General features: G+C 52.3%; 1 protein-coding gene and 1 long non-coding RNA gene across 2 annotated transcripts in view; one reads left to right on the top strand and one right to left on the bottom strand.

The window, feature by feature from the left end:
* The window catches only part of LOC133349425 (ADP-ribosylation factor-like protein 8B-A), a 29,949-nt gene extending 13,287 nt beyond the window's left edge, over positions 1-16,662 (top strand). The window contains exons 5-7 of the mRNA XM_061562845.1: positions 4,592-4,659; positions 4,960-5,030; positions 11,771-16,662. Coding sequence (XP_061418829.1) covers positions 4,592-4,659; positions 4,960-5,030; positions 11,771-11,820 — 189 coding nt within the window. The 3' untranslated portion in view covers positions 11,821-16,662. The remainder of the gene's footprint in view (positions 1-4,591; positions 4,660-4,959; positions 5,031-11,770) is intronic.
* Positions 4,942-18,297, bottom strand: LOC133349426 (uncharacterized). The gene is made up of 3 exons (XR_009755947.1): positions 18,235-18,297; positions 16,716-16,817; positions 4,942-5,007 (listed from the first exon to the last, which is right to left on the bottom strand). It is a non-coding gene; the product is annotated as an uncharacterized LOC133349426 (long non-coding RNA).
* Between the last annotated feature and the right edge of the window lie 1,039 nt (positions 18,298-19,336).

The raw sequence follows: 19,336 nt of genomic DNA, 5'->3' as shown, positions 1-19,336 counted from the left end.
CCTTGATGTGCGCTGTTAGTCCTTGGAATATAAAAAAACAACCCTCCATGCCGCAACCGCACACTTTCCCCGAGCTACTTGCTAGGAGCGCGGTGGCTCGCACAAGCCTCCAATCTCGTGGTTCTGGCCCAAAGATCTTACCGTTGGAGAAATGAATTAATTGATTTGGTAGTTTCCGTTGATGTTAGACGTAGGGACTACTCCCCCCGCCCCCTTACCGTATCCACTCGGCCTGCACTCGCCGGCGTGGTGACCTGTCGGCAAACATTTTCCGTGAGCGACACGCACGGGGCAGGCGTTCATCCAGCAGTGGGATTGTTAAAGGGCTGGCTGTAAATGATGTAAAAATTATATATTATTTCTCAATGGGAGTAGTAAAAAAAAAACCCATTCATATTTTTTTCCAGGTTTTAGGCAGGTAAGGAGGCATCGGATTAAAATAAATTCTAATTGCTAAATTATACTTGCATCCAATCGTGGTCCGAACGATGGATGCTTTACGATTCACGATGCAAAGTTCCCACAGTTTCACCCCCCCCTCCTCCACCTTTAGGCTAACGGTGAGAATGATGAGAGAGATTAAGACAGACGGCACAGATGCGACAGCACAGCCGGTACAAAAAGTGACAAAACGCCACAAAGGGCAGATGAGACACGAGAGCAATGCATGTATCATTGTGCAGCAGTGGGGCGCCGCGGTGGCTATGAGATGTTAACTACCTCGCCTGGTACGCAGGAAGTCGTGGGTTTGATCTCGACCTTGAGTCTGCGTGTCTCTCCCCGTGGTCGTGTGGACTTTTTCCGGGTCCTCCGCTTTATCCGAGGGAATATGGCCGCTATACATTTCCACGCGATAAGCCACTTCGTTGAGCTATCATTTGTGGCCAGGTCGCTTCTTAAAAGGAGCTACGTAGCTCAGTGGGGCCTTGCCTGGTAAAAAATAATAATAGTTTTTTTGTTTTAATTCATCAAATGAGACCACAAAGCCGGTGGTCACAACGTTTGTATCATCCTAATAATAATAATAATACACATGGAGTGCCATTGTGAGGGTCACTGTTTACAAACGAGGCCCACGAACAGGCAGCAAAAAACAAATGCAAACGGCTCGAGCAATGCACCGCTTTTCCAGCGCATGTGTTTTGCCCTCGGGAGGTATTCAATCGGCGCACAATTAAATAGTTTCCGAAGGAAGCGCGACAGGGTCAGGAAGCAGCGTGTCCGCAGGTCGCGATGGGACAGCGGGGCTTGGCCAGTGGCTCTGCGTGGCGGGGCCGGAATGCCGAGAAGGGACCTCTCAAGCCCCCGGTGTTTTGCCTCCAAATTTTGGGCAATGTATTCTGTACGTGTGCATGTTGGACTTCTTTCGTGTCCGCACGTAGCCAGCCGTGCTAATCGGAGGTGCGTTGATAGATGAGTCTCGTTTTCTCTAGGGTGGGTGCCTAATCCTTACCCTTCCCTCATTAAGAGACGGAGCTAGTGCATAAAAACCCTGTCCACCATAGTTGTAAAGCATTGAAAAAATTCCATTCTTAAAAAATATTTAAGAATAGGATTTTTTCGAATCCTATTTAAGTTGAAATTCTTTCGCAACTTACGTAGCCAACCGTACTAACCGTTAGGTGTCGGCTATCCTACAAATCTCGTCGATACCGACATCAACACCGCACACTCGGCGTCGTCGGCTCCCGTAGCTTCCAGCGCCGGTGAGCGTCACCCCGGGCCGACGTTCGACGCGATGGGGGAGAGAGACAAACTCCAAATATACAGCAGCAGCAGGCGTCAGGGTTGGGATTGAACCCACGACCTCCTGTACACCAGGTGAGGTCGTTAACATCTCGCCACCTCGCTACACCGCGCTCGAATGCCACGTTGGGAGATGCTCGCCGCACCTTCCACAAACGCCAGATGAAAGAATTGCCGAACTGCCACGGTGGTGAAGTCAAAACCATGAAACGCATCGGCGACGAAGACACCGTCTGTGCAAAGCATCCCGGGCGCGGCGCCTGCTGCTGCCTCCTCCCCGGATCGGTTGAACAAAAACTAGGCGGCTTTCTCCCTCCTGCCGTACGAAAGAAGAAGAAGGAGATCGTGACAAAATCATCGACTTCATCGTAGGGACGCGAGAGGACGGGGGGTGGGGGGGGTTGGTGAATCGATTGGAGGGAGCCTGCGAGGTATGGATTTTTGACAGCTCTCCTCGTTCTTAAAATGCACTCTGAAGGCTCGGACGAATCTTTGCCGTTGCGCATTTGCATTCCTTGACGTGCGCGCGAGCTCGGCGCTAAATCCGATGCCGCTAAGTAGCTGCCTGGCTGCGCGCCACTAACGGGTGCATTATTTATTTCCCCGAAGGTGGGGTTGGGCCGGCGGGCAACATCTGTGTGTTGTCGGTACAGTAATGCGCGATGGGGGCCCAAGGCCCTTGCACAACTCCTCGAGGAAAAAAGTAAAACTTATTACGTATTCGTGAAGATTCGTACGTAACAATAATAATAATGGCGCCATCTGTTCAGCCCAGCCCACGCGGTTATTGCTAGACTCTCTCTTTTTTTAGGAGAGTCCGGCTCGATTGTGATTATCGGGACCGGTGCCACGAAGAACCCCGGAGAAAGCCCACGACGCATACGAGGAGGTTGCCACTCAGCACCGCCATCTCCTGGCCCACACCTCGCTGCCCCCACGCCTACAACACCTGACGAGCCCATCCAAGTAGCAACCAGGCTCAATCCCAGCTTAGCTCTTCCGAGATCCTATGCGATCGGGCGGATGGAGGGTGATTTTGGCCCGTTCCTGCCCTCGCATCCACCAACGTAGGACGGGGAGGAGGAAGGATCGGTGATGGGTGCGGGGGCGGTTGTCTTGAAGAGAAACCCGCAGCTAACATTTCACTGCTGCGTGTGTTCCTGATGGCTTATCGCAGCAGTGTTCATTCACGCCCCGTGTGGGGGCTCTGCTGTTAAACAGGGAACCCCCCCTCCCCCCGTCTCCCCCAGCGGGTGTCTCACGCGCACCCGGCGAGCCCCTTGTGTGGTTTGTCCATCACCTGGAGAAATTAATCGGGCCGGGTCACATCGATTCCTCGGCTCGCGACATGCACGTCGAATTGCAAGTGTGAGAATCGATGTTTTTGTTGTTGTATAAACGTGCATCCATGTTGTTTGAAATAATAACACTTTCATTGTATGTAATGTCATTCGTGAGAGTAGAATTCCATAATGGCTGTACATGAATTATATACGAGGATCAAATCTCGTATAAAGCCTCTTCCAAGTAATTGAAAACCCTACGACCAAGCAAAATCTAAAATGAATAAACCGACAGTGAAATGGCACCAAAACAAAAAGCACGAACAAACGAAGCGATCGCACCCTCCGGTTAGCACGGTTGGCTACGTACGGTGCGAACGACGTTCACCATACTTGCCTTTGAGCCTTCGTCAACGGTGAATTCCATAACGCCTCCCCGACCACAATCCCACCAACTTCCCAACCGAGCCAGGCAACCGTCACGTGAAGGGGCCGTGGTGGAGGGCCAACAAGCGACGACTAATTTGTATCCATCTGTCCAGTCGATATATATATATATATAAATTGGGTTCTTGGCATCCTTGCGGCCACGAGAGGCGCCATGTCCCCATCCGCTTTCAATGTTTGGCAGAAGAAATTGATTCTTCAACCGGGACATTTATTCCAGTTGCTAGGGTGGGGAAGGGGTCGTTAAGAATTCTTAATCCGTTTTAGTTTAAGCCGGAGAGCCTCCCTGTCATCTCCCGATCACTTGTTTTTGTTACCGCTGCCAGCACTACTCACTCTTGCTGTTCCCCTGAACTCGTCGATAATGAGTCCTCGACGCGCGTTGATGTTGCGTTCAAGCAAACGGAGCGGTTCATCTCGATCTCCCTGCGTTTCAACCAGCACCACACTACAGGTCACAACACCAACACCACACTCGCCCTAAGCGTTTAGCAGTGCGGCTATTTTGTTTTGTTTTGAGCGCCATCATCTGTTTTGGCTGCAATCGTATCGCTGCTTTGCCCCCCCCCCCCCCCGCGCACCTCCCGGCACCGCATCCACTTACTTCTAGCCCCGCCCACTTCCCCCCCCCCCCTGCCCAGTCTCACGTCCCAGTCCCGAGTGCACACGCGCAACGCTCCCCCTCCCCTTATCCCCCCCCACCGCCCTCTCTGACTTATATAAACTCCTTAACTCCGGCAACTTTGCCACTTGAGTAAACACAATTCTTGCTGTGGTTGTCACACTTGATGCAATCGAAACGTCGTGATTTAATTGATTTATTTATATTTTTTCACCTACGTGACTTTACCGAAAGAACCAAAGAGTATAATTCCCATCCAACGCGCGCATTTGGTTCGTGTGGGAGGAAAACCGTCATGCCTGTACGTAGCCCGCCGTGCGGGGCTCGGTGGTAACGCTCCAAGCGCCGCACAAAGACGATTGACGAATCTACTGGTGCCGTGTCTCCCAGCCATCACGCGGCCGAGTGTTCCCAGGCAATCTTCTTCCCGACCGAGCGTTGACCGCCGAGCGGGTGATGATGCGCTTGTGCCGTGCCGTGCCCTGCCCTGCAGGTATTGGTGCTGGGTAACAAGAGAGACCTCGCCAATGCCCTGGACGAGAAGGAGCTCATTGAGAAAATGTGAGTGGGCAGCATGACCTCTGACCCCCCCCCACCCCCCCGCGCACACACACACACACCACTTGGCACCGCTTGGTGAGCGAATCGCTGCGCTCGTACGGTGGGAGTGGGGGGGGGGGGCGCGGCGAGTGGGTGTAACTGGTAAACGTGCAATGTCGGGCCAACGTTCGACCGATGGTTCCAACCGCGTGCCGCCGGTTTTGGACAACAACAAAATCGAGAATTTCCCTGCCACGACGCTCACCCCCCCCCCCCCCCCCCTGCCCCGTCTCTCACCGTCCCCTTCCGTGTCCGCCTCAGGAATCTGTCGGCCATTCAGGACCGGGAAATCTGCTGCTACTCCATCTCCTGCAAAGAGAAGGACAACATCGGTGAGTCGTGTCGCCGGGAAGGTTTGACGTGGGCCGACGGACGAGGTCCCTCCTCGGCCGATTTGCGTCGCTGCCCAGGGACCGAGGTCCCTTGTCACGAGAGCAATGAAGCGTTCGTCTTTGCAAGGCCCACGGGCCCCTGGCAGCCCCTGGTGGCCTTTAGTGCGCCCCGCCCCCCCCCCACCCCCGACAATACACAAAGAGTGAAAACGCTACCCCGTCATCGTGCTGTTAAACCCACAATTGTTTCAAATTTGTGGTGGCCCTCGCACTGGTGATGTCTTATCGGCGAAAGTGCCCCACCCCCCCCCCCCCCCCCCTGAAAACTGCGTGAAGAAAACGGCTCTAAAAGGACGCGGTGGCCGGGTGGTTCAGAAGTCGCAAGGCCACCGCCTGGCATCGAACTCGGCGGTGCCGGCTCAGCGATTTGACCTCTGGCATCTGAGTGACTCGGCCACCCCTTGTGGGAGGGGGTGGGGGGGAGCGAGGGGGAGCGGGGGGGGAGCGGGGGAGGGGGCGGCGTTTGGCTGCTCTTCAGGATTTGGGACGGTTCCGTTCGTCAGAGCTGAGCCGATGAGTCGCTGTGATTTCGGCTGCCGTGCGGCGGTAACGTGAGCACCCCCCCCCCCCCCCCCGAGATGTCCGCTGCCATGCGGCTGTCTGCGCTGCCGCCGGCTCCCGTTGCCACATTGGTTATCGCGCTAATTGGAGTGGGGCGCGTGAAATATACATGTGACCTACAACTGAGTCAACTTTTTTCCGGTGAGGAGGGGGCGGGCGAACGAGTGGACTGGATGGCTCGGGTTGGTAAATATTTACACGGCTGCTTTGGAGACTGGATTGTGATCCCACCGAGAGTTATTTTTCGTCGGATTTCGAGGTTTGAAAAGATGACGATGACTGCCGTCGCCAGTCGAGTTGCAGAGATGATGTGAGGATACTCCGATGGAGGGTCCATTATAATCCTACCGCCCGTTTGCCAAAATAATATTTCACGAAATAACAAAAGGCCGATGATTAAAGTGGTAAATAAATTGCTGTTACCTTCTAAATGAGTGTTCTGCTAAATATTTTACTGGGAGGAGGATGGGGGGCAAGGGTACGGGTGGGGGGAGTGTTGAGGGGGGGGGGGCGTCCCATTTAATTTCATTTAATTCCTTACACCAGGGCCCGTGCCAACCCCGCTGTGCCCCTGCATGGAAAACTCGAGTCTTTTGTGCGTCTTCTGGGAAGAGCGCCCACTCCTCCGCCAGCGCTCGTCCGCCACCCACGCTTCCCCCAGTTTGGACCGAGAGTCGTGTTTGTGACGAGAACGATCGCGTCGCGCTGGGCCCGTCGAGGCGGCGTGACTCCCGGGGCCCAGTGAGTGTGGGAGCGGTGGTGCTACGGTTAGCGCGCTGCGCTACGAACCCGGCGACCCGAGTTCGATTCCTGCTCACGGTCAACACCAGTGACGATTATCTGAGCCAGACCGCTAGGTCGATTAAGCCTCAAACGAGTACCTGGTGCGGTGTGTAAACATCACCACGGGCGTGGTTGCTGGCCACCCCACTCCCCTCGTGTGCCGTGTCGGCCTTCATAGGTGCTGCTCGCTCACAGCACTTGCCCCAACATTCTGTTAAAGGCTATACGGGTGATTTTTGTCTTTGTGGTTCACATAGCCAGTATTTCATTCCAGCAGGAACGGTCTCAGGTTCAGGTATTTAAGACTGATCTCAGGTTTAGGAATGGACCCCGTGTTCGTGCTGTATTCTTCTTCCTCATCTCTGCGCTTAGAGCTCAGATGCCCCAGTGTCGAGATTGGGCGCAATGCCTTTTTTGTTGTTGATGGGCGCTCAAGCACACGCCCTGCAACGATCCCCACCCACGGCGCTCTTCGATCCGGCAGTCAGCGGCGGCCTCTCGTTTTTTTTCCTACTACCTTCCTTCTCTCTCAGTACGTAGTTAAAATGTAATCAAGGCAGCAACTCTGTGTAGCTGCCCCCCTCCTGCCATATGGATTTTCACTTTCCCTGCGTGTGCTCTTCCGCGCGTCGCGCCGGGTCCGCCGTCCGCCTGCCCGCGCGCTCAGTTGTTGCAAACATGTGAAGGATCAGCCCCGCAATCGCTCGCTCACGCCGCTGCTGTTGGTGGAAGGGCCTCCACTCAAGGGAGCTCGAGAGAATCCCGACAGATGTAAAGCAGCGGTTCTCAACCCACGGGTCCCGCCGCCCAAAAGCCTCTCAGGAGAAATTCCGATCTTGAATTGCGACCAATGCATTGAGTGGCCCGGGGCAATTGTTGCAAGCCCACTAACTGGGTTCTCAAACCTGCTTAGCTTCTGAGATCCGGTGAGATTGTGAAAATACTGGACATCTGTGAAAATGAGCTTCATAGCCCATCGGATTCCTCCAGACATTCTGATACAGAAATAATCGTGATTTTGGTTGGGGGCAGGGCTGGGGTTGTGGATGGGTGGGGTAGGTGGAGGGTGGGGAGGGAGAAGGGGGGTTGTTTAGGCGGGTGGTGGTGGTGGCGGCGAGATCGTTACGCGAGGGGTTACAGCGGGGCGCTGTTGGCGGTGCACGTAACGCGAGCGTGAACGATGGCCGCCCTGAGACTTCTCCGACGTCTCTGTAACGTAGCGGGCGCCCTTTGTCTTGCCGGAGGAGCTGCGTTGGAAGGGCGCGGGGGGAACGCTTAAGAGGTCGGACGTTGAATGGACACATCGGATGGATGGCCGTGATAAGAATTTAAATCGGACGCTAGAGAGCCCGAGAGCATTTCGCTGCACCGGCGGGCACGTGCGGCCATTTTCGTTGTCATCGTTGTCGACCCGCTGCTGGATGAGAGACTCCACCATGCCGTGGGGGCGCGGTGGCTTTGACCGTACTTCACCACGTTGGTCGGTGCGGGCTGGTGAAAGGCGGGGAGCACAGGAGTACAGCAAGCACAACGATCGTTTTTGAGCCTAGTCTAAAAACAGTGTTAGACCAGAGGACGCCAAAAGGGGAAAACCTATTCTCATATGAAGTGCTAGTTTAGAAATGAACTTACCTTAAATTATGACGATACTATGCATCATCACTTTATCTCATCAGTTAATTTCTCTCTCTCGATGAAGTCGTGTAGAGTCCCAGATGCGATGCGCGGGTATCGCCGCCATTCGCGGGTGGCAAATACCGATGGCAACATTGTAGCACTCATCTACGCGATGTCAATTACGTTACGTGTCGTACAGAGCCCAGAACGGACGAGGCGGCCAAACACGCCGCACCGTGGCCAAGTGCCACGGTAACGCACCGCCGGTGAGCACGGTCACCTACGAACGGTGCGAAACAAGGTCAACATTCATTCGGTCCAAAATTACGATGGCTTATAATTATTTTCCCAGGGAAAGGCACGCTGAGTCGACAGACTAATTCTTAAGGAGAGTCCTGCTACGTGGGAATGTTCGGCCAACACCAGTAACGTTGTACGTTGTTCGCTTTTGGAAGGAAACCAGAGGATGCTGTGGAAACCCATGCAGAGCAGCGGGGGGGGGGGGGGGGGGGGGGGGGTGGACACACAAACTCCACACGGGGAAACACACGAACCAGGTGTCGAACCCAGGCCCTTCTCGCTGCGACGCACAAAGCGCTACCTAAATGCTCAGTCGGAGGCAATTGCGTAACAGCTCGTTGCAAAATTTATAGCGCTTGCGAATTTCACGCCCCCCCCCCTCACCCCCAGCACCGCGGGACATTTTGCCCATTTTGCCGTCAAAAGCGATCCTCCCCTCGGCAGACTGCGGCGGCGAGATCGACCGCTGTGCCGGACGAGCCAGGGGCTCCGGGGCGGTGGGGGGGGGCGGCAGAAAGCGATTGCTCCCGTCACGTCGTGAAAGGGCCCCGTTGTGTGCGCGGCACGCGGCGGGATGGGGGGCGATTGCGTGCCTGCCGTCGATGTTGTGATCACCCGTCGCAGGGACGCTTTGATGAGCCAGGCTGACTTGACGAGAGATTAGGCCGGCCTGGATGTTGCCCACAGTGCTGCTGATGGTGATGATGGTGATGATGGCGATGATGATGATGGTGATGATGGTGGGGAGTGGAAGTGTAGCAGTCAGCGCAACGCGCTACAAACCTGACTACTCGACTTCGATTCCCGCTCGCGGCCAATACCACTGACGATTATCTGAACCATTCTTGGGCCCTGCCCTAGGTCGACTTTGCCTCAAATGAGTACCTGGTGCGGTGTGTAAACATCGCCACTGGGGAGACAAAGGCGGCCGGGTGTGGTGGTGGCCACTCACCCCTTTGTATGCCGTGTCAGCCTTCATAGGTGCTCGCTAACAGCACTTTCCGCAACAGTCTGTTACAGGCTACACGGGGGATCTTCGTCTTTGGCGACGGCGCGTTGTAGCGTGCGCGTGAGCTCTTGTTATCAGCTCGTTCTCAAATCGGCACGGGGCCACCCCACCCCGTACCTGCATCGAGCGTTCTTCGAGGCAATGATTGGCCAATTCCACTGACGTTACAACGCAACGCGTCCACAGCGTCTAAATACGACCGCATCTCGACACGACGCTGTAGAGAAACAAACGGGAACATTCATGGAGATGCAGGAGGAAGGTAGGCAGTCGGTCATGGGGTCGGGGAGAAATGGGAAGTAGTTTAACGCGTAGGCTTTCGCGACCAATATTATTGGTAGTAAAGGTTTTTGGGTTAGATCGCTGTAAGTGTAAATGTATAAATGTTATGGATTTACTCTCCAACACACAGATTGGCTGAAGTCGTAACTAATTGGCACGTTTACGTGACAAACCTTACTGGCTGTGTCGGGTGGTGGAGGGTTACAACATATTTATACTTACGCAATCTAACCCAAAAACTTTTATTACGAAAAAGGAAGTAGTTTACATTTTAAAAACGAATTTGTATTTTACCAAGCAAGGCCCACTGCACTACCTAGCTCTTTTTCAGAAGCGACCTGGCCACACATGATAGTTCAACGAAGTAGCTTATTGGAAATTAATAGCAGCCAAATACTCTAAACGCGTGTTTATAAATGTGGAGTGAAAAACTAGAGGACCTGGAGAAAATTCCACGCTACCACAGGGAGAGAGAGACATACAATTTCCAAATCAACAGACGTTGAGGTCGGGGTCGAACCCACGACCTCTTGCATAACAGGCGAGGCAGTTAACATCTCGCCACCATGACGCTCTCTCGCCACCAAATATGCAGTTGATCCTGGACTTGAACAGGCACAGGGAATCGATAGCACGGATGGCTGTGTGAAAGAGGCTAGAGACTTTGGTGGTGGGTGCAGCAGACACATCGGACAGCATCGGTACTTGGGGTGGCTCGGTGGTGCGGGCGATGCACGGGGGGAGGGGGTGGGGGCGATACACAATGTCCGCACCTCCGAATAACACGGTAGGCTACGTACGGTGCGAGAGGATGTACGTACGTGTGTCACAGACACGGTCTGGAGTATCGGCCCGTCCTTCCACACTCTTGCTAAGTTTTTATCTTCACACTGCCTGGCATTCCGAGTCGTGCCCGTCGTTACTCACGGAGCCCACTCTTGGGATTTTACAGGTTTGGCGGAAACTTTTCCTTCGCGTGAACACGCGAGCGGTGGCATAGGAAGAGGGTGCGGGGGGAGGTGGTGCTGTTGCTACGTTTTAAGCTGCTGCTGCTGCTTAAAACGTAGCATTCCTCGTCAAATTGTTTCGCTTTTATTACATTTTCGGTATTCAACGTTGCATGTTTACGAAGTCTCTTTTTACCCCCCACCCCTCTTCGCCCTCTCCCCACCTCCCTGGGGTCACCCATGACAAAAAGTAAGTTTTAGCTCAACGGGCCCAAGCGTGGGCGAGCGAAAAATAATTAAACTTTCAACTAAAATGGGACACGCAAACGCGCGGAGCAGCATTAAACATTCACGAGGCAATGCCACAGCTGCAGGCCCCCATGCAGAATTGTCCCCAACTGCTGTTGATTCACTCAATTTTAATAAGCTCCTGTTCATGCGTGTGCGGGGATTGTTCTCTACCCGGTGCCATGGTTTTTTTCCACTCGATTCTTCTCACCTCCTTTGGAGGGGTGGGGGGGGGGGGGATTGGCGGGGGCGGGGTGCCCGATGACTTTCATACGAGAGTTGAAGCGACGCGATTGAAGTGTGCGCGAAAAGTTGCGCCGCTGTTGGGGAAGTGCGCGATAGAAAACCGGCCACATCGACCATAGCGTTGGTCAAAACATGGCAAGAAGAAGAAGATGATGTGGACCGAGGTACAATGATTGCCTGGCGGCCTTTTGATTGGTGGAGACACACTGCCGGTTTAGTTGTGTTCTCCTACGTTAACATCAACTGCCCCGCCCATGCTGCTGACACACTAGGGCTACGCCCATCTCTAAACCTTTAAAAACAGTTTGCCTTTAGAGGCTAACCCCCCGTTTCCTGATGACGACTGCTTGTGTTGTGATCGAAACGTCGTGGTTTTTTTATTTTATTTTTATTATTTGCATTTACTTAATTTTCTATCAACGTGACTTTAACGCTAATATTTGCTCGCCACCGAGGCGCGCGCTCCCCTCCCCTCGTCGTCGTGACGTCATTGCTCGTGACGTCACAAGCTACGTGCCGTGCGACGTAATGTTACCATCGCTAATTCGACACTGCCGAGGACAAACACCGAGTAGCACGCGTGGGCATGATCTTTCTCCCTCGTCTCTCCCCCCCCTCTCTCCCGTTGGCATCGTCCACGTCGTCAGATATCACCCTGCAGTGGCTGATCCAGCACTCTCGGAGCCGAAGGAGCTAAGCCGGCTCGGACTGGCTCTGATTCAGCACCCCGCAACCACGTCGACCACCGCCTCCACCGCCTCCACCGCCACGCCAACCGCCGCCACCACCGCCACGTACAACACCTCGCTCGCCGTGACGCACGCACGCACGCACGCGCACGCATGCACACGCGTGTGTGCTCTCTTACAAACACTCAAATGGACTCGCATGTACGCACTCGCATAAATACACACGCTCGCACGTACACATGAACACACGCAGTCGCACACAAACACATGCGCTCGTACGCACAAAGGCACGCAGCACGCGTACGATCATTGCACTCGCACGAATTTACGCGCACACACACTCGCACATTAACGCACGCGCTCCCTCGCACATAGGCGCGCACATGCACACTCGCATGCACCCACACACACCACACCCTTACGCCCAGCTGTCGAATTGGAGACATAAACTTTTGGGGCCCCTATCGCTTGTCAAATCACTGACTTTTAAACTCGTCGCATGTGTGGGGTAACAGGTCAATGCCCACACTTTACCCCACCATGCACACCTCGTGCAAAAAGGGGCACAGCCGATTATGAATGCGCATACCTCCACAGTCTCGGAGAATCAACTGGTCGGCATGTGGATACCGAATAGGGGGCTCTTAATTCGTCCACAGAATATTCTAGCACGACCGCCCACATTTATATGGCGATGCACATTGTGTTGAAATTCTTTTTTTGTCCTCTATCATCTTCCCATGATCGCGGCCAGCCGGCTCTTGCAACTGCTTTGCAGTCAGGGTTCGGTTGGGACGCCGAGCAACCAGGGCACCTGCCCAGTAACCTACTCCTTGAGTTGGGCCAACTTGAATCTATTCGTGGAGTTGGGCCAACTTGAATCTATTCGTGGAGTTGGGCCAACTTGAATCTATTCGTGGAGTTGGGCCAACTTGAACATACTCCTTGATTTGGGCCAACTTGAAGCTACTCCTTGAGCTGGGCCAACCTGAACCTACTCCTTGAGTTAGGCCATCTTGGACCTACTCCATGATTTGGGCCATCTTGAGCCTATTCCTTGATTTGGGCCAACTTGGACCTACTCCATGATTTGGGTTAACTTGAATCTATTCGTGGAGTTGGGCCAACTTGGACCTATTTGTGGAGTTGGGCCGTGATTCAGATGGTAGCGGTGGCGTAGCTGCAGAGAAACTTCAATGGGGCCCACTGACCAGGAGTGGCCAGGTGCACCGGTCCAAAGAGTGGGGGACATCGGACAGGAGGTAGGGCCCCACTTTACTCCTTGCAGCAGGACCCATGCTGTGTGACCACACGATGCTGCTACCTACATTGTCGTCTTCTTTCATACGGCTGATGTAGATGCAGAGCAAAACAGCTCCAATTTCACATTGAGGTGGCCAAGCCAGACAACCGCGTCAGTAGCAGCGGAGTGGATCGCTGTTGATGTCTCCGTCGTATTTGTGGATCGGGCATTGCGTCGTTATACGTTGTGCAGACTGTTCTGGATGACCACAGTCGCACAATGGAGATTTTTTTAAAGTTTCCATTTGTGCGCATCAACTGCTGCCATGGTTTTCAGCGGATGTGGTTCAGGCTGGACCATAAAAGCACATGGTCCATCCTAAACTATGCTCCTAACTTACGCAGACATCCGCATGCAGACTCGTCCACTCGAACGTAGACTCTTAGACTTACACGGAGACCCATAGTCTCGCGTGGATGTACATAGAGACACACGGACCGCCGCCGTACACTTACCTTGGAGACGCTACATCAGTCGAGTAGCTGTCGAGTGTGCAGGCCATGCAAATGTAACCGGGGATCTGTCGGGGATAGGAGGGGGTAGTGGGCTATTTAATTCCATGCCAACCGCACGACACCACTGGATGGGAATGAATTGCGTTGGGACCCAGTGGCGTGCGTGTGGTGGCCCAAGTCTGTGGCCGGCATGAGCAGCGGCAGAATATTTACCCTGTAGTCGCCAGATTTGTCAACACCTTTACAAAAAAAAGACAATGACGCTCTCCAAATGACAACGACAACAACAAATCAAGTCGAACAGCAACAACAATAAAATCGAAGCGTTAAAAGTGTTCTCGTTGCATTTTACAAGGTGGGTAGGGAAATGGGTTAACGGTGATGGGACGTGAATTATAACTCGGCGGGAGGGTATTTTTTGCAGTGACGGTGGTTAAGTTTTAATCGAACTTTTTAATGGTTTTTAGCCGTTTTGTTATCGTTGGTGTGGCCATCGTTTCGCTAAGTGCTGTCGTCATCTCGGATTGTGACATTTCTTGTTTTTTAAAGAAAAAAATAACGGATCACTTCTTTTATTTGTTTGTCTTTAGGGCCGTTTTACGCGAAGGTAATTTTTTTCCGTCGCACACTCCTCTGTGCTGTAGTCGAACGGTGGTGTAAAGGTGCCGCCCTGCAATTGCTTTGCTCAACGCCGTGACCGGTGGAAGGGCCTCTGCAATCGAGGGGGGGAGCTCTAGAGAGCCCCCCCACCCCCCCCCTCTAGAGAGTATGTTAGCTGACCCTTCAAGACGTCTTTGGAAGAGGTGGGAATTACTCACACTTTAACCCCCCACCGTACGCGACCTGCCAGTCCACTGTGGTGGTACCCATTTCTACTGCTGGGTGGACATATGTGGGGCGGCCTGGGGGGGGGGGGGTGGTTTATTAACTTGCCCGTATCAACAGCCGCGCCCCGGCAGGCAGAGGTCGCAATCGGGTACCCGTACCCTACCTGATATCCGGCTACCCGTACCCGGTCGGGTAGGGTACGGGAACGGGTACCCGTTTGCGACCTCTGCCGGCAGGTCAATTCGCCAACCTCTGGATTGCAGGTCCAGTGTATTAATAATAATAAACATTTATTTGTAAGGCGCCTTCCACTAATGTCTCAAGGCTTATTGTAAGAATAAGGTTAAGGAAAGGCCAAGAGAGAAGGAGAGTTACATAGAATTAACAGTACTTAAGAAAAATGTGTTTTTAGACGCGACTTTAGAGTATCCACATTGTCGGTTGAACGAATTTCCAACGGTAGGGAATTCCGCAACCAAGGCGCAGACACAGCAAATGCCCGCTCACCCCAGCAACACAGCCGGGTTTGCGGTGCGCTCAGAAGGGCAGAGTGCAGATCTCAACGACCTTGAGGGGGTGCACGGATGGGTTAGCTCGTGAGTATATGGTGGTGCCAGCCCATGCAAGGCTTTAAGAACCAGTAGAAGGCTCTTAAATTCTACTCTCTTCAAGACCGGTAGCTAGTGTAATGATAAGAGAACCGGAGAAATGTGGTCACGTAATGGGGTTCGGGTGAGCACCCTAACTGAACAATTTGTAGTCTACCAAGGACCTTTATTTGAAACACCAACCAGCGAGGCATTGCAGTAATCGATTCGCGAGAGGAAAACCTCTCAGAATCAACCGCGTAAAAAAATACAAATGCACAACCCCCTTTGTAAATCCACTGCTAGATGAAAGCCCCCCTTGATGCGGCGGTGTTCGTGGGGGGTTGTGTGAGGGCCGTGCAACACCATGCCCGTCAATATGGGTTGGCGAAGAAAGGGCCCAGGAATGGTTCGGATATCTCAAATATTTCAGATATTTTGAGCGTAAGAATTTCTTTGTATTGATGAATCGCTTAATCGCTACTATCCTACTACTCGATACTACTGTTGTTCGTCTGTGAATCACAACCCCATCCCCCTGAAAGCATGACATGCAATCAGCTGGCACACACGGTCTATTTAATTTAAATTATCTTTTATTACCGTTAGTGTTATTGCAGTTTTTTTTTATGATTGTAAATGTCTAGAGTGAAATATGAGGGGACCATCTGAACATAAACGATTAAAAGCTGTAAATGCAAAACTGTCGTTAATGCCTCCTTATGCCGTTTTAAACTTTTTGCATGTACGCCTTTCTGAGACCTCTTTCCCCCTCTCCCTGTGTTGCCGTATTCTCTGGATTATAAGTTGCTCCGGAAAGTAAGACGCAACCCAAAACCTGTCCACGGTGTCTAAAGTTACTCAAAATCTGGTCGCACAATCATGCGCCTATAACAAAACAATTAAGCAGAAGATGCGTCCTCTTCACACTCATGCCGTCTCTCTACATTAAAAACTAATTTATTCCTCACGCAATCCATAAGCCGCCGCCGCCGCCGCCTTCTGCGTGCGTAATCTCATCAGCGTTGTTTTAAAGACGAGCCGAAATCCGGAGCGGTTTCGGCACGCGGTGTCTCTTGGGCAGAGGTCAGGCTTGCTTGAATCGATTCCGGTGAACTGCTGCGACCTCACAGGTGACACCGCCTCACTTGACGGAGAGTTCTCATCGCCATCCATACCCGCCCAACGTTTTTCTTAAAAAAAAATACCGGAGGGGTGAAAAAACAAATTGCGTCCGATATAATCTGCAGAATACGGCACAAAGGCCCCCCCGACTGCCTTCCCCCGAACGTGTCCTGTCCGTCATACAACTTTGTGGATAAACTGCTGTGCTAAAACGATAACCCTTTGCGGTGTGCTGTTTACATCACGGAAGCTGCGCGCCCGAGTTTTCTCCCTCTTACGTTCGCCGCCCGTTACTGCGACGTCGGAGCTGCCAAAAAAACCCCAAGAGGAGGAGGCGACTGGCGTACCGCTACGCGAGATGCCAATTATCTCGCTCGCTCGTTCGCCACGTCAGTCGTTTTCTCGTTGCCACGACGTTCTTTTTTTGTTTGTATCGATTTGTTTATCTAAAATGTTTCATGGTTTCCCCCCCTCACCCCCCCCCCCATCGTTTTTATTTTTGTTTGTTTGTTTCGTTATCGCTGGAACGTGAAAAATAAAAAAGGCTTTTGACACCGAGATGCCCTTCCCGCCCAGGTGTGTGCGTGAAATCTCCCGGCTCTCACCGCTCGCTCGTTCGCTCGCTGGCTCTCACCGCTCGCTCGCTCGCTCGATGCTGAAGCACAACTGAACGTTGGACTCGATCGATCCGTAAGCGTTTTGGAATCCTGCTGAAGACCGGACCATGCGACGTGTACATATTCGTGCCCGCGTATGCACAGCATGTAACAGATGCTATAAATACTCTTTGGTTCTTTCGGTAAAGTCACGTACGTATAAAATAAAATAAATCACGACTTTTCTGGCGCAACACAAGGGTCCGTCATCAGGTGGGAAAGCATGGTCTGCTGCTGAGGCAGACTGTTTTTAAAAGGTTTGAGATGGGTGTAGCCCAAGGGTCATAAAGAAGTGGCTGGGGTTAGTGATGTTAATGTGATAAATTGGCATGTAACTGTAAGATACTTTCCCACCTGATGACGGACGCTTGTGTTGCGCCCGAAACATCGTGAGTTATTTTATTTTCTACCTCCGTGACTTTACCGAAAGAACCAAAGAGTATGGATTCCTGCAGTCACGAAAGCTTCAAATCAAGATGCTATGAATGTTCAAATTTGGGAATAATGGAGTTCTGTGAATAAATGTATACACACACAGGATGTGCACAAGATGGCTGGAGCTGGTGTAGGCCAATCAGTGCATCTATCATCAGAGCAAGTTTGCATGTTCACCTCTCAATTAATTTCGGATTCTTGGTCGAGGTTTAGTAAAACCAACGGATTTGAGGTGACCCCACAGGAAGAAGAGATAAATATTAATAATGATAATAGATTAAATATTAACTTAAAGAATACATCAATTCAAATGTTGTAATGCCCGCGAAGATAAATCACGTAACCCTGTGTGTCCTAACTTTTGGGCCACCCTGTATATATTTGGTCAGGTCACAAATGAGACGATGGGATAAGAGGAGAGAGGGTCACGAACGTTCGAGAGACATTGGAATAAAGACACGCGGAGCAGAGAGAGAGATGAGGGTCGTAGAGTAACAGAGAGGAAGATAAACGTCCATAATAAAGATTGTTTGGGTTTAGATCTCGTAAATATAAACGTGTCGTTAACCCGCCACCAACCGACACATTCAATTGGTAAACAAAACTTGCCAATTAGTTACTATTTCATCCCGCCAGTGTGGTGGAGAGTTAAACCCACAACTTATTAAAAGAGGACGACGTTTCGCTGGTAATTACATCCAGCATCATCTGGCGATGTTGCCAGAATTCCCTGCGTCGGGTGTTGGCGGGTTAACGACACATTTATACTTTCGCGATCCAACCCAACAAACGCCCCCCACCCCCCCCTTTATTATGAATAACATTGGCCGCGAAAGCTTACGTGTCAAACTGGACATAAACGTCAGTGACCACGTTCACCTCGATTCACGCCATGCGTGAAACAAGGCCACCGGTAAGCGAGTAAGACGTTAAGCCAGATTTGCCACGAAATCTGAATCGGGTGGCATGTGCAAGTCCACCTACTTGCCCGGCTAATCACTTGATATCAAGGCAGGCAACTCAGGTACTGTACCATTATTGGAGGAAATCCCGACTTTGCTTGGCAGATGGATCTGCTGGGTGCACGTGGTTTGCACTGGGCGGCCTAAAACCTTGGTTTCGCATCACCTCGCGCGGGTCAGAATCAGAATATTTAATTACGCTGGAGGAATCCGATGAGCTATAAAGCTTTTTCCCCCAACAGATGTCCAGTAAGGGATGGGTAAGAACGTTACACAACAAACATCAAAAGAGTTTTTGCAATCCGAAGTCAGAGGTGCATAATGGAGGATCGTCCTGACCAAGAAAGACTTTGAGACTCGGAGAGTATCGGCTTAATAATGGGCATGGTCATTTTCACATATGAAGTTTTCAAATGTTCTTAGCATGTCGGTTTTACGTCTCATGGCGTCATGGTCAACGGTTAAGTTCCACCACGTGCTGCTGGACGGGCGAAAGGGGGCTGATGGAGCTCTGGTGGGTGACGGGGAGTGCGTGTGTGACTCGCGTGTATGTTCTGTACACGGTCCAGACTTGGTGATATAATCACATCCTGGTCATTCACACCGTCTATGCTTTGTATAAACAACCGCGGCGCCTGTGCCAGGCTAGGTGCACTTTGAGGCCACGTGAAGTGTCAAAGGCCTGCTGGCAGGAGGTCACAGAACAGACCAAGCATGTGCCATGAGGTTGACTGGCTGAGATGACCGGCAGATGCACCAACTGTGCTCCCCACTGTGCCAACTCTCTGCGTTTTACGCGCCCGCCGCTCCGCTCGTTGTTGTGAGCGTTGCTCCTCCGCCCTCCGTTGTTGCGGGGGGGGGGGGGGGGACTGCCTCCAACTGCCCAGTAGCAAGCAGCATCCTTCACGAGCCTCATCTACAGAGGCCGATCCTGACACCGCTGGCAGCAGTCATTGGTAAGTCGAATCAGCTCTGCATCCTTCTGTACCGCATCGGTCGCCATCTCTTCTCCAGCCCGTGTTTTTGACAAATGTGTTGAGCTTTCCTGTGCTCTTTGTGCAGCACTGCCAACGGGGTATCACCGAATAACCTGTGCCGATCCATCGTAAGCAAACGCGGCAATACAAAACGTAATTGCTGTTTACCCACCTAGCATGGGAGTGGAGGTGTAAG

Source organism: Lethenteron reissneri, chromosome 30 (genome assembly GCF_015708825.2).
Source record: "Lethenteron reissneri isolate LAM-NWPU_2019-01 chromosome 30, ASM1570882v1, whole genome shotgun sequence".
Taxonomy (NCBI): domain Eukaryota; kingdom Metazoa; phylum Chordata; class Hyperoartia; order Petromyzontiformes; family Petromyzontidae; genus Lethenteron; species Lethenteron reissneri.
The sequence above is the reverse complement of the archived record's forward strand: the minus strand, read 5'-3'. Positions and strand labels throughout refer to the sequence as shown.